At 49.4% G+C, this 15,734-nt stretch overlaps 1 protein-coding gene across 2 annotated transcripts in view; it reads right to left on the bottom strand.

Moving 5' to 3' along the window:
- The window catches only part of LOC135820959 (uncharacterized), a 229,129-nt gene that overhangs the window by 129,420 nt on the left and 83,975 nt on the right, over positions 1–15,734 (bottom strand). For both annotated transcript variants that reach the window (XM_065334020.1, XM_065334018.1), the window contains exons 7-9: positions 12,697–12,795; positions 6,696–6,794; positions 1,445–1,543 (exon numbers count right to left, since the gene is read on the bottom strand). In XM_065334020.1, coding sequence (XP_065190092.1) covers positions 1,445–1,543; positions 6,696–6,794; positions 12,697–12,795 — 297 coding nt within the window. The remainder of the gene's footprint in view (positions 1–1,444; positions 1,544–6,695; positions 6,795–12,696; positions 12,796–15,734) is intronic.

Raw genomic sequence — 15,734 nt, 5'->3', positions numbered from 1 at the left:
CATGGCCATGGCAGTTGATGTCACTCAGGTGGTCAAAGGAGAGGGAGTCCCGGACCCAGACTGCACCTCCGCCGCCTTGAGCAGATCTGTCAAGTCGGAGGGGTAGGTGGAAGCCCGGCATGGAGGAGTCAGATAGTGAGGCTTTCTCCGGTGTAAATTTAGTCTCTGTTACGATGGCGATGTCAGATCTGCTCCATGCAACAGCATGCTGGAAGGCTCCAAACGTTGACAGCAACCCCAAAGCATTTGTCAGCAGGAGCTTCATTACTGAGTATGTCCTTGCGCAGCTGGTGTTCATTGGTGTTTGCGTGGCTAAATCGCTCCAGCGGAAGCAGCCTCTGCCTCACTGTCCCTATCGCCTCTGCTGCCCACGTTGACGGCGCCAGATGTACCAGATGACCTGTCATCCTGCGGCCGTTTGCGGTGTCGCCAGGCTCGAGCGTAAAGCGGTCGTGGCCAGAAGTTCACAGCAGTGACTGTTTCTAAGCCAGTGGCATCGAGCGTCAATTGGGCGGAGACTTTCCCGTCTTCCGTGGTGTGCATGCTGCACTCATGGACCTTGACGGATTTTGCCACGGCCACAGATCGCTGCTGAGATCGTCACTCGCTCCTCTGTGCAATCAGCATTATGGTTTACCACATACACGACTGCCTTCCTTGTTTGGTGGGGTTCTTTAGACACTAGTTTCCATGATTCATCAGCGATTGGGTCGAACGATTTTTTCTGGGGCTTGACTGGGGACGCCCAACAGTCTGAAAACGTTCGTCTTCCTCACTCGAGATCTCACGATCACTGCCAGTGTCATCCACGTGTACGTGTTTGAAAGCGCTACGGTGTTCTCCTCCTGCTGCACCAGTGCATTTGGTGACCTGGTCTTTTCGTGTACGGGTACGGCTACGAGATCCCTTCCACCTCGTCGTACTCTGGGGCTGTTGTTCAGCCGAAGGAAAGGTAACACTTGCCGTTGCAATGGCGGACTCCTTCATGGCGACAACCTCCTCTTTCAGTCCTGTTATCTGCATGACCAGTTCGTCAATCCGGTTTTTGAGACCGACCTCCCGGTTTGCAGATTCCGACACGAGCGCTGACAGCGTCTTGACAATTTCAAAGACGGACGATTCGATTTCAGGGATGGAGCTCAAAGGTTTTATTTCCGATTCCGTCAGGCTGCGAGTGGCAGTTCTGGCCGGCATAGCTACCTGTGTCTACCTACTAGTACTACCTAGACTATCTACTACTCACCACTCTTCTCTTCTACCCTGTAACTACCTCCAGACCGGCCTGGTGCCGGCTGGGCTGAGAAATCGCACGACAAACTACGGAGCTCGAAAAAGTCCAACCGTACTCTTCAACATGCAAAAAACTTTATTGCATAAGCAAATATCACACCGCCGTGCTACATGCCTCAGCATCGTACTCACAAAGCACTGCATACAAGCTTACATTGTTAGTGACATTGACATCGGCTTTGGCATTGCACAATATCCTAACACAGTCAAAAGAGTTGATCTCGCAGGCTGATTGGAGAGGGGTCACACCATTCTTCAGAGAACAAGAAGTACAGAAAATACATACAGTGCTCTTTTTTAATTTCAAGTGGAAATGTATGCTCATAAAACAGCAAAAAATACTCACACACACATGCACAAAAAATGGTGAAGAAATGATCACACCCATTCATGCACGCGCGCACGTACGCACGCATGCACCCCCCCCCCCCCCCCACACACACACAGTGATATAACTTATCACGTGGGCCTACCCTTGGGAGAGGGGAGAGAGACTCAAAAATAACCTCGGAAAGATGACTCCATTGGCTATTGAACCGCCCAACGGCCAATACACCCTGAAATCCGTAAACTATTGGTGGACTTGGAAATGAACCCACTTATGGGCTCACCACACACACACCTCAGCGAGTGGGTGAGGGTAAAGTGCAGAAAAAGGATTGACGCCATCAGGGTATCCGTCACGGGATCCAGCTGCAGTTACCCCTGCCCCCGGCGAAGGTAATGGTTGCTACTAGTGTGGGTGGCTAAATCAGAGTGGACCTGATATAAGCTTCACTAGCACCACCGATTACACACAATGACACACGTATATACATACACGCCCGCCCCCCCCCCCCCACCCCCCCCCCCCCCACACACACACACGGATAGAGCCAATCTTCTAGCCGAGTACAGAACCTCAGTCTAAGTCATCATCATTTAGTGCATTGCCCACTCCCTGTCTTCCACCTACGAAGGACCTATTCCAGATCAAGCCTTTGTCAACTGCATCCATATTCAATGCATTGGTTTGCCTCCGTCAACTGCATCCATATTCAATGCATTAGTTCGCCTCTCCGTGCGATGCTCCCAGCCGTCGTGCTGCCCAACCGTACCCTCCGTGAATTAGCTGAAGTATTAGCCCAATCCCTGACCGAACTCTTCAACCGTTCCATTTTATGCAGTACCCAGCCTCTTGAGTGGAAGTCAGCGGTAGTCATTCCCCTGTACAAGGGTAAAGGAGATGCCTCTGACCGCTGAGTTACCGACCCATTTCCCTCCTTGATGGAGTCGGTGAACTCTTTGAATCAATGATTAGTCGTCAGGTCTACTCGTTTGTAGAGGTCAATAGCTTACTATCTCTGAGCCAGTTTGGCTTTCAGCATTTTGCTGTCAACTGCCATGCCAAGCACACGGGGGCAAAATCCACCGCCTACGCCAGCTTGCTGTAAGGTGAGAGCACATGCCGACCCCACTATGGGCTCCCAGCAGGCCCCAGTCACCCTTGGACCTGACCTCCACGAACAGCAGAAGCCAGCAACACCACCAACAACTCCACCAGCACTGGAGCAAAGCTGCCCACAAGTACCGGTAGTAGAGGTCGAAACAAACGCCAACACCGGCCCAAGTCTGTCTGTAGGACACAAAGACGAGGAAGACCCTGACATTGCAATCACCTCTGACGGAGGGCTCATACCTGGGCAGCATGACGAAATGCGCCCACACGAAATGACCAATATACATCATCAAGCAGCTGCATCCGCTGATTCGAGCGGCTCGGAAGCGGATGCAGAAGACCAGGGTCACTACACTGCAGCCGAAAAAGACGACAAAGTACTATCTGATGCACTGAAGTCGTCCAAGGGCCAGCGGGAATCGATATCACCAGAACACCACAGCAGATTCACTTTTGTCAAGAATAGATGACCCAGGAAAGAGAAGCCAACTCGTTTGCACTCCCCGAGCGTGAGTACTAGTCATCTTTCTCAATAGTGTTGACATCAGCCTATCTATCTATTATCATTATGCCTTCTCCCCGACTTAACCCCTCTGCAGCAGGTTTTGTTCCCCGCCCTTCTATTCCCTGACTTTGTCTTTACATGACCAATGCATTTGGACTGCTGTCCAAACTTGCGCGGTGTTCCCAATAAAAAAATATAAAAAAATATCTTTACCACCAAAGCGATCTTTTGTAGGCAGAAAAAATTGTTTACATTGAAATTGTTTGTGAATTTAGATCAGTAGTTCTCGTTTTTGGTTGCATAGTTACTTTCTAGTGGTGAATTTATCTCATTTGCTGTCACCTGATATCGTTGATTGGTGTAATTTTCTTTCAGCTCTCATTGCTCGCACTAGATAAAGTGATAAAGTGCAGCCTCGGAGCAGACGACGTTACAAACGATCTGCCATCAGACGATCTGCCACCTGTAACACCTCACACTGAGTCTTGGCTTACTGCCGTCGACTTTCGAACGGATACTGTCAAAAGAGAGCTCAGAAGACTGAATCCCATAAAAGCCACAGGGTGCTGAAGAATTGTGCTAATGAGCTCTGCTTGCCTGTTGCCCAGCTGTTCTCCTTGTGCTTTCGGCAGGATGTGCACCGGAGGCTGTGGAAGGTCGCCGGGGTTGTTCCGATTCACAAGAAGAAAGCTAGATTAGATCTGCGCAACTGTCGTCCGGTGTCTCTCCCATGCATTTATTCCAAGACAATGGAAACAATCTGCAACCACTGTATCATAAACTTCTTCTCTAAGCACAGTATAATCTCCTCTCGACAATATGGCTTCCGGAAGGGACTCGGTACATATGATCAGAATTATTCTATTAACCAAGCTGCACAACGACTGGTCATCCACTGCAGCGAGCGGTGGAATGGTACATTAGTCTAGGAGCCAAGTCAGCAAAAGTCCAAGGAATAAGGAGTTACATGTACTGGCCATCGACATCGCCGAGGCGTTTGACAAGGTTTCACATCGAGGTGTACTCCATAAACCAGAGGCATGCGGCATCAGTGATCCGCTCATTCGCTGGCCCTCAAACTACCTCTGCTGTCGGCAACTACGTGCTGTAGTCGAAGGACAACATGCAGTCATCAGAATACCCTGTGCTTGCTGGGGTCCCCCAAGGGAGTATCCTGGGTCCAACCCTGTTTCTGGTTTACGTAAACGACTGTGAGGAAGAAATACCGGATAGCACCTCTCTGGCTCTATACGCAGATGACACCACAGTCTACCAATGCATTGCGGCTTCGTGCGACATCCCAGATAGTGCGACCCAGCTTCAGCTTGCCGTGGACCCTATCGCCCGAAAGGGTACTGAGTGGAAAATAACTTTTGAACCGACCAAGTCCCTTTACGCTCACGATTGATTTTCACCGTCCGGCAACACCTCTTCCCCACGTACTGTTCAACGGTACCAGGGTGCCTGAAGCCGGCAAGATAAAGCTCCTCGGGATTTTGTTCGATACCACTGGCCCGCCTGGACGCAGTACAATGCAGGCACTAAAGCTGATAGGCCCTGGTGTCTCCGTACCAAGCCTGGAGCATAGGCGCAGGGTGGCGGCCCTGAGCTTCCTGTGCAAGCTCCGCTTCCTCCCGCCGATGAGCCACTTGAAAGCAATTATGCCCAAACCTCTCCAGCTGGCAGATGAAACCCCCAACACCCGTCTCTCCGCCCAGCGACGCCAGTCACACGACTTTCCATTGTGCCTGCCTTGTCGTTCCCGCTCAACCATGGCCAATGCTCTCCCTGCTTGCGGCTGAGCGCATTAAACTCTCCAACTGGATGGAAGCAAGGCTTGTAAACCTGCTATATGAACTTGCTGAACTACACGCTCTCATGTATTCTCTTTCTCAATCCCCCCCCCCACCCCTTCCCCTCCCGCTTCCCCTGTTCTTTCTCTTTCCCTCAAACTTCCATTTATCTGGTGCCTCCAGAGCATGACGATGTCTAGACAAGTTGGTCGACGGAGCGCCTGGCCTCCACCACGATGGTTGCTGCATGTTCCCATTGCGTGCACCACATGGCTTTCAGTAAAAATATAAAAGGACTCAGTGTTCTTCCTCCCTCTGGGTCACCTTCTTTGTACCAGCTGCATTATCAACAAACTGCATTAACTGTGGACGACCGCTGGCGACAAAGTCATACTGGTATGGCAGTTTGGTATCTTCGAAAACCTTGTCGTTACACGGAATGCTGCTTATCCGCTTCATTACGCCAGTAGGGATAATCTTCAGGATTTTTGGTGGGGGGGGGGGGGTTGACTGCAAGTCCATAATATATGATGGGGTGCTATTCGGTTTGCGATAAGATTGGTAGGTACTCGGGTGAGTTCCGCATCATGCCCGGAGGTGTGTCTCAGGATTGCGAAACTATCATAGCTGCATAATTCGAGGCTTCTTTCCTGAAGAAGAAGCCTCAGTTTACTTAGGATGTATTCACCCACCAACTCGAACACTTTGGCGACATCAAACGATCCCATCTTTACTTCAAAAACGTTATTGTTCTCTTTCTTCATCCAGGGTTCGCCCGCAGTCAAAATGCAAGGAATTGTTGCCCTGCAGCATTATGTCATTATCTATCTGGGGAATTTTGACATACAACCTGGCAGAAGATAATGCCTGTAGTATGAGCTATCTGGTGATTGATGGATAAAAATTCGCTTAAGTGAACACGAGAAATTCCTTGGCTTCTCGTTGAAGTAGCGGAGCCAGTTAATGACCGACTATCTGTTGTGCCATAAAGTGTGGCTGACGGTACTGCGGGGCATGCCAATTATCCCATGTTAAACTGCCTGGCTGACCATGCCTATTTTACATGTCGCGGGAGGTTTTAGCTGGCAGTGGAGGAAGTCAGTGAACTCGATCTTGTCGTCTTTCCATGTCACAAAAAAAACACTTTGTCTTCATGGCTTTGGCATTGATGTCGCTGTAGGCCGCATCTTAAAAAAGGGTATTTCTTGGTGATATTCTTGTGGAGTAGGATCTGATACTTTTCGGTAAGACTACAGTACAGGTTGCACAACTCGTTGGCTGAAACTGCCACCTGCGTTTAATGAAAATTGATATATTTGCCCCCCCCCCCATTCGGTGCGGTACTGGATAGCTTTGTCTGCTCTAGAGCTGGGTCAGCCGAGTCGGTGTACCGGTTTGGGCATACTTGAACCCGTTTGGAAAAAGAACACCGGGTCACCTGTGACCCGGCTGGGAATATTTAGTCATTATGCATCGGGGAGTCCTAAATAGTTACAACTCCGTAATGCAGTAGCAACACTTGGACGGACGTGGCGCTGGCCCGGTTTCATGGGTTGTGCCAGGTAAAAGTGAGCCTGATTGGCTTGAAATCCTAGTGCAGACACTGCATAGGTGCACTCACAGCTCTCAAATGTCCCGCAGTTCTTGCCAACGACATATGCATACTTACCCTGTCTGTCAAATTTACCTGCGCTTTAGCATTGCACAATATCTCAGCACACTCAGAAAAGCCTTTCTCGCAGGCTAGGTGGAGAGGTGTACGGCGCCACTAAGGCACACAAACAGTCAACAACAGGACTATTCATTAGTTGAAGGTGCTGAAAAGGGACCCAAAGTTTAAAGAAAAATTGACTGCCACTACCAGGATTCCAAAAATTTAGACCAGTGATGTTCAAACCACGGAGCTATGGTATAGCTGTCATCTCAGCAAAGACGGTTAATAATGTATTCAGCCTAAAAAAACTCACACTTCCTCTTACACTAACCAGGCTGGGGGGAGGGGAGGGAGGAGGGGAGGGTGGAGGACGGGAGGGGTTTCAGCTCCCACTATACGCACACTCTTCGATTAGCTCAATCCCAAACTACTGCTAGTACTTGACAAACCGAATGTATCAGACGCACATTGGTTGAGTGAGTTGAAAAGGGGAAAAAGGATTTCTAGAGATCCTTGACAAAAAGAGTGTAACATTCGAATTAACTTTCATGACACTCACTCCCAGCCCTGAAAAATGCTGTTAAAGTATTTGCATTCTCTCTTTGTGAAGTAAAAGAAGAAAACACATGGGAACGAGTTATGAAGCAACTATCCACGACTGTAAAAAAAAGTTAATTATCGTGTCAATTCCCGAAGGGAACTCACGACGGCCGCTAACACCCGGTAAACCCTAGCGGCAGATGCAGCGATGCAGCAGCGATGCAGCGATGAAGCAGATGCAGCGATGGGGTCCACGACTGTAACAAGATGATAAATAGGGCTGAAACGATGACACATCTGTGCCTAACGGTTAACTGTTAGCCTAAGGGTCGGTTAACAGTTATAACCTGTAAGACTGAGACAAAGAAACTTTATTGTTCTTGATGCCATTTATGCCGTTTTTCAAGAATGTTCATGATGACGGCCAAAAAACTCAAAACATTAATGACTAGTACAGTAGTAACATAAACTGGGTACCTATAAAGTGGATATATTGAAGAACAGGTCGAACTGACATGTCACTCAGTTATCTGAAAGTGACTGAAAAGGAATTTTAAACCTTTGCACATTGATTACCAGCACAGCCTGAAGCACAATTAGAAATTTCAGCACAATTTTCACCTTCAAACTGAGGTCATAACTTTAGCTTCCTTCACTTGATTTTCCCATTTTTGTGCTCTTTGGAAAGCTCCTGGTGAGAACAATGCAATGATACCAGGTTCCACGGACCAACCTCCACATACCAGGCGTAGGAACACAGCAAAGTCGTCCCCAAGCCTGGTATGCAAGTAAATTGGTCCCATCGACGCCATTTCACTCTCCTCCATTGCAGAATGCACACACATTACGGAGCATCAGCAAATCAAATTTCGGTTCCATTACAGACGGGTCAAAATGAAAAACTATGCGAAAATTCGAATGAAAAAACGGTTCAGCATGTAGCAGCAATTTTTGACTCCGCCACTCGAGTAAGTACTGCAGTCTTTAGTTCTTTTCGAGCTTGAGAAGTAAACCTTTTGAGATGTGCTGTGGTTGTTGCATTATAACAAGAGTACGTAAGCTTTGAATGGCAGGATAGCAAGTCGATTGCTGGACTCGCTTCTCCTCCTGGGTGGAGATCACCTGGATAGAACAGAGTTGCTGGTGTTTCTCGTGGTCGTTGAGGACAAAGCGAAGCGACGGATGCTTCATCTGGTTGAGGCCATTGGCGATCAGATCTCTTTGGCTGATCTTGATGAAGAGACTGCCATCAGCCGTTTTTGCTCTGTCGAGGCTCTGCTAAAAAAGTAACATTAGTTGGTGGTTACTTGGGCTAGGTCACGACTGTGCCGTGTGTTACAACAGCTGCTCCATGTACTGGACTGCACCGGAGCGCTGAGGGGTTTCATGTACGCAGATACGAGTACCGCTCCACTATGTACTAGTAACGTTACTGTAGCTCCGTGCAAGACCACTGCTCAATGTACTAGGGCATGGAGTGTGCGAGCTACATTTAAAACTACTTCTCTGTTTACAGGCCTTTTTCAGTCGAAAGAAGCCCTAGTTTCGACTCTTTGAGTGCCTGTAGTGACAATTCTCGAATTTCACTCGAAAATTCAATTTGCTGGTGCTCCAAATTATTTTTGAGACAATCAACTTCAAGCCTCTACGTTACTGTGCCTGTTCTCACTCACTCCAAAGGCACGCAAAAAAGGATTTTACACAGAGGATAGGTGCATTAGCCACGGCCTGGAACAACATGTTACGATGAAGACCCGAGGGGACAATATACTGGATCTGGTTATGTCTGACTATCTTTCTGATGTAAAAGTCCGTTGCAAACCTCCCCTTGGCGCCTCGGATGTAACTCTGATGGCTGAATTTCCCCCACTAGTGTCGGAGGAACGTCCCACGAAACGAGTATTCTGACCCTACAACCTAGCGCACCGGCCTCGACTTTCCCGTTTTTATCGTCAATCTGACTAGACCGCAGCCATCAGTCAATGTCCCAACAAATCATGTCATAATGTCACCGACATCATTTCACAAGGCATGAAGCAATTCATACCATCTCGTGACCTTGTAACCCGCCCGTCTGAACCTCCTTGGTGGACTCCTGACTATTCAGCACAGGCGAAGACAAAACAGGAAGCTTGGGACCGCTCCTGCTCGACTCCTCGTCCACAGCTACGACTGGGGGCCCTAGAGGCGACCAGGTGTTGCACTCACTATCTGCGCCAGGCGCAGGCAATACGCCTTGCCACGCCGAGGGACAAAATTTCACGTGGGAGCATGTCTGATCGAGAGTGGTGGTCCACGCTGAAGCAAGCAGGTGGTAGTGGGCGCAGCACACCCATACAAACACTTGTTGACACTAACGGCGTCCGGGTCACGGCCAACTCCCAGAAAGCAGAGCGCTTTGGCACGTTCTTTTCGTCAAAGTGCAGCCTCGGAGCAGATGACTTTCCAAACGATCTTCTATCAGACGATCTGCAACCTATAACACCTCGCACCGAGTCTCGGCTTACTACCGTCCACTTTTGAACGGATACTGTCAGAAGAGAGGTCAGAAGACTGAATCCCATGAAAGCCACAGGGTGCTGAAGAATTGTGCCAACGAGCTCTGCTTGCATGCCGCCCGGCTGTTCTCCTTGTGCTTTCGGCAGCAAGTGCAACCGAGGCAGTGGAACGTTGCCCGGGTTGTTCCGATTCACAAGAAGAAAGCTAGATCAGGCCTGAGCAACTGGCGCCCGGTGTCTCTCCTCTGCATTCTCTCCAAGACAGTGGAAACAATTGGCAACCACTGTTTTCTCTAAGCACGGTGTATTCTCCTCTCGGCAATATGGCTTCCGGAAGGGAGTGGGTACATCAGATCTGTTAATGATGCTGCACAACGACTGGTCATCCACTGCGGCGAGCGGCGGCATGGTACATGCACTGGCCATCAACATCGCCGAGAAGTTTGACAAGGTTTCACATCGAGGTGTCCTCCATAAAGCAGAGGCATGCGGCATCAGTGATCCTTGGCTGGCTCTCAAACTACATCTGCTGCCGGCAACTACGTGCTGTAGTCGGAGTACAACAGTCATTGGAATACCCTGTGCTTTCTGGGGTCCCCAGGGCAGCATCCTGGGCCCAACCCTGTTTCTGGTTTACATAAACGACTGTGAGGAAGTAATACCGGATAGCACCTCTCTGGGTGTATACGCAGATGATGCCACCGTCTACCAATGTATTGCGGCCACGTGTGACATCCCGGAGAGTGCGACCTAGCTTCAGCTTGCCGTGGACTCCATCGCTCGATGGGGTGCTGAGTGGAAAATAGCTTTCGAACCGACCAAGTCCCAGGCACTCACGATTGACTTTCACCGTCCGGCAACACCTCTTCCCCACATACTGTTCAACGGTACCAGGGTGCCTGAAGTGGGCGAGATAAAGCTCCTAGGGGTTTTGTTCGACACAACACTGCGATTCTTGGCCCACATACGCCAGGTTGCCACCAGGGCCCACCAACGCTTCCACTTTCTCCGGAAGATGGCGCCACTTCTGACCGCACCTGGCCGTATTGCTGTGTACAACGGCTTCATACAACCAACCATGGAGTACTGCTGTCTAGTATGGATGGGGGCTCCACTAGACTGCCGGGACGCTGTACAACACAGGCACTAAAGCTGATAGGCCCTCGAGTCTCCGTACCAAGCCTGGAGCATAGGCGCAGGGTGGCGTCCCTGAGCTTCCTGTACAAGCTCTGCTTCCTTCCACCGACGAGCCACTTGAAAGCAATTATGCCCAAACCTCTCCAGCTGGCAGATGAAACCCCCAACACCCGTCTCTCGGCCCAGGGACGCCAGTAACATTACTTCCCCGTGTGCCTGCCTTGCCGTTCCCGCTCAACCATGGCCAATGCTCTCCCTGTTTGCGTGCTGAGCGCATGAAACTCCCTACCTCGGAGAATCTTCACACAGCAGCCATACAAGGACGGGACGCTGCAGTTCAAGAAGATGGTCCACCTTCACCTGTTGACCGGCAACTGGATGCAAGCAAGTCTTGTAAGCCTGCTACATGAACTTGCTGAACTACACGCTCTCATGTATTCCCTTTCTCAATCTACCCCCCCCCCCCCCCGCCTCCCCCTCGCGCTTCCCCTGTTCTTTCTCTTTCCCTCAAACTTCCATTTATCTGGTGCCTCCAGAGCATGACGATGTCTACACCAGTTGGTCGACGGAGCGCCTGGCCCCCACCACCATGGTTGCTCCATGTTCCCATTGCATGCACCACATGGCTTTTAGTAAAAATATAAAAGAACTCAGTGTTCCTCCTTCCTCTGGGTCACCTTCTTTTTACCAACTGCCTTATCAACGAACTGCATTTACTGTGGACGACCGCTGGCGACAAAGACATACTGGTATGGCAGTTTGGTATCTTCGAAAACCGTCTCGTCACGCGGAACGCTGCTTATCCGCTTCATTACACCAGTAGGGATAGTCTCCAGGATTTTTGGTTGGTGGTTGGACTGCAAGTCCATATATGATGGGGTGCTATTCAGTTTGCGACAATATTGGTAGGCACCCGGGTGAATTCCGCATCATGCCCGGAGGTGTGCTCAGGATGGCGAAACCATCAAAGCTGCATAATCCGATGCTTCTTTCCTGAAGAAGAAACCTCAGTTTACTTAGGATGTATTCACCCACCAGCTCACACACTTTGGCGACAGCAAACGATCCCATCTTTACTTCAAAAGCGGTATTGTTCTCTTTCTTCATCCAGGCTTCGCCACAGGTTGAGGCTCACGGTACTGCGTAGCATGCCAGCGATCCCACCTAAAACTGCCTGGCTGACCATGCCTAGTTTACATGTCGCGGGAGGTTTTACTGGCTGTGGAGGAAGTCAGTGAACCTGGTCTTGTCGTCTTTCAATGTCACAAAAAAAACACTGCGTCTTAGCAAGTAACCAATCTCATATCATCTCAGCCAAGCTCTGTAGCGGTCTTCATAGCTTTGGCATTGATGTCCCTGTAGGCCTCATCTGAAAAACACGGGTATTTCTTGGTGATATTCTTGCGCAGTAGGGTCTGATACTTTTCGGTAAGCATACAGTACAGGTTGCGCAACTCATTGGCTGAAACTACAACGTGCATTAAATGAAAATTGATATATTTGCCCCCCATTCGGTGCGATACTGGATAGCTTTGTCTGCTCCAGAGCCGGGTCAGCCGAGTCAGCGACCCGGTTTGGGTATACTTGAACCCGTTTGGAAAAAGAACACCAGGTCACCTGTGACCGGTTTGGGACTAAACATCGGAGAGTCCTAAATAGTTACAACTCCGTAATGCAGTAGCCACACTTGGACGGACCCGGCGCTGGCCCGGTTGCATGGGTTGTGCCAGGTACAAGTGTGCCTGATTGGTTTGAAATCCTAGTGCAGACACTGCATAGGTGCACTCACAGCTCCCAAATGTGCCACAGTTCTTGAAAGTCAACGACATATGCATACTTACAGAGTCTGTCAAATTAACCTGCGCTTCAGCATTGCACAATATCTCAGCACACTCAGTAAAGCCTTTCACGCAGGCTAGGTGGAGAGGTGTACAATCCCACTAAAGCACACAAACAGTCACCAACAGGACTATTCATTAGTTGAAGGTGATGAAAAGGGACCAAAACTGTAAAGAAAAATTGGCTGCCACTACCAGGATTTGAAAAATTTAGACCAGTGATGTTCTAACCACGGAGCTATGGTACAGCTCTCATCGCAGCAGAGACAGTTGAATAACTTATTCAGCTGTTTTCTGATGATCGCTTAGTGCGTGAAACTCTGAGTAAAAACACTTCCTCTGTCCCCCTATTGTTTTAACTTATTCAGCCTACAAAACTCACGCTTCCTCTTACACTACCCAGGCTGGGGGGGGGAGGGGAGGGGGAGGGGTGGGAGGGGCTTGAACCAGGGGCGTACGCCGCTCGCCTCCAGGAGGGGTTCCCATGCCAACTGGTCAACCAACATTCCACACAATTGCAAGGGCTGTTTTTCGTATCCGAAGTAGTTTCTGCATATTCTCCTCAGACTGGGTGGAATTAACATCCACAAGCTGCTGGACGATGTCATTTCTGCGCATTTCTGATTTAAGAAGACTGAACTTTCCCTCGTTTTATGGATGTTTTGTTCAGCATGACAATTGCATGCAGTCTTGAATCGGGGTATATTCGAGAGGACTGCGGTTAAGCTGCCCAAGCTTCAAATCATCTGGAGCAAACATCACACAGGGTAAGCATAAGCCACCATTGCACGCCGGTCGAAAGGATACCCAGGGAAACTCCTCCAACAAGGATAGTTGAAAGCAGCGCTGTTTGCCATCCATCTCATTCTGCACACGCACAGGAAATGAATTCCGGCCTTCGCCTTCGGTGGCGCACAATGATTGTCGATGACGGAAATCTTTTCCGTGTCCGGCAAATTTCGGGGGACTGGATTCAACTGTGGAAGTCGACTTTCAGAATATCCCTTCCAACACACTCCTATGTCACTGAAGTAAGTCTTGGATGATCCAGCAGCTTCCAACAACGGTCGCTCTACAAAATCGCCGGCGATTTCTTCCTCAGCGCTGCGCGTTGCAGACTCCGTTTGCAAATTAGGTGCGTCTGCATTCTCATCTATCGCTTGACCTTTGCCACTGGCTACATGGTTTACCTGCTGCTCAAAATAGCTCTGAATAGAGCGATGGCCCTCTGGATGTCGACGCTTCATTTTATTTCCAAAGAGCGAAAGCATCGTCGAAAACACAACCAACTTTGTCAAAACGAGAGAGCTTGGAAGCTCAGGGCCCTACGCTATGCTTTTTGCCTTGATGACCTAGACAAAAAAAAACATAGGGATGTTATAAATTCTTTAAAAAAATCCTTTTTTTTCAAGACATATTAAACCTGGGATTCGAACCCGCACTATCGCGCGCCCGGCATGCATCCCCCGATACACTTCGCATACATACTAATTCTTCCAAGTTGTTTCAGATTGTGATCTTGCATTTGAAAGCCCTATTTGAATATGCATTGTGGCCAGCCGTCTTTGATGGCACGGTACGGTAGGGGATAGGTACGGGACAGGTAATACGACACCGTATTCCGTATCGTACCGTACCATCAAACACAGCTGGCCACATACAGCTGCCCACTATATTCAAATAGGGCTTTCAAACGCAAGATAATAACGTGAAGCAACTTGGAAGAATGGGTATGAATGCGAAGTGTATGGGGGAATGCATGTAGGGCGATAGTCCGGGTTCAAATCCCAGGATATGCCTGAAAAAAAAATAGGAGAATTGAAAAATTTATAACATCCTATGCTTTTTTGCAGTCAGATACGGATAGCGCCAGGCGTGACACAAACAAACAAACACACAAACAAATACCAAACGAGAGAGCTTAAAAGCTCAGGGCCCTACGCTATGCTTTGTTACTTAGCTCATCGTGCATGTTGTGGGAACTGATGGAAATGTTTCCTGGGAAGGCGCTGACTGTGCCGAGCACGCGCGTTCTGGAGTCGACGGGATCACTCTGCCGACGTTTCCTGTGACCAGCGCTGACTCGCCCGTTCACGCCTGTTTTGGAGACGACGGGATCTCTCTTCCAAAGTATGTTTTTGCTGACGCATCCTATCACCTATTCGGCAACTAACATCCATTCTAATTTCATTTCCTCCTCGTCTCCCTATTTCTTTCCAGAAAGTCTCTCTATACATCAGGGAGTCGTACTGTATTGGCAGCTACCCTAACGGGTCACGCCGCCCACCACCCAAGCATGGGTATGATGAGGGACAGTGGCAACAGAAACAAAAAACAGCAAGCAGGGAGAGAAAGCAAGAGAAAGACGGCGATAGTAGTACATCTGGTGTGCGACGTATAGAAAAGAGAGATGACAAGAGATGCGCACAAAATACGAAACAATAATTATTTTTGCAGTTCCGAAACAATCAACCAGGTGATGGAGTGTGGGCACCCGAAGTCCCACCTGGACTCCACTGGAAGAACATCCCACGCAGGGATATCAGCGATAGGCCAAGCGTTGAAAAACAGCCATGAGGACACATCGTCTAGAAGTCCACCGCGCTCGAACTGAAATTGCAGGTTCAAACAATTTCCCACGCGGCGTCAGGCAGCGTAACTCTTCTCCCTGCATCACCATCCATCTCCAGCAACCGTCTCCACTCACAGCTCATGCCTCTGCCACCACTGTACTCCTCCGAGCTTCGCAGTTTGAAACTATTCGGGGGTCAGCTACACCACCGCGAATGGAGAGAAGTGGACGACAACGGTCGTGACTGAAAAGACACTGCCTAGGCGACCGCGTCGCGGAACCCTCGCCCCAGCAAATTCAGAAATACGCCAGGGGCAACTCTGGTGGACCCAGAGCCACCCCCTTGGCAAGACTAGTAAGAGGAACGACTGAAAACTCAGATAAAATGGAGCTACAAAAAGTGCAACCGTCCCCTTCAAGCACAGTTGCAACACACAGGGAGTCGTATACATGTACATAATATTGTGGC

The sequence above is a fragment of the Sycon ciliatum genome, chromosome 7, assembly GCF_964019385.1.
Source record: "Sycon ciliatum chromosome 7, ocSycCili1.1, whole genome shotgun sequence".
In the NCBI taxonomy this organism is placed as follows: Eukaryota; Metazoa; Porifera; class Calcarea; order Leucosolenida; family Sycettidae; genus Sycon; species Sycon ciliatum.
This window is presented reverse-complemented; position numbering and strand designations above follow the sequence as displayed.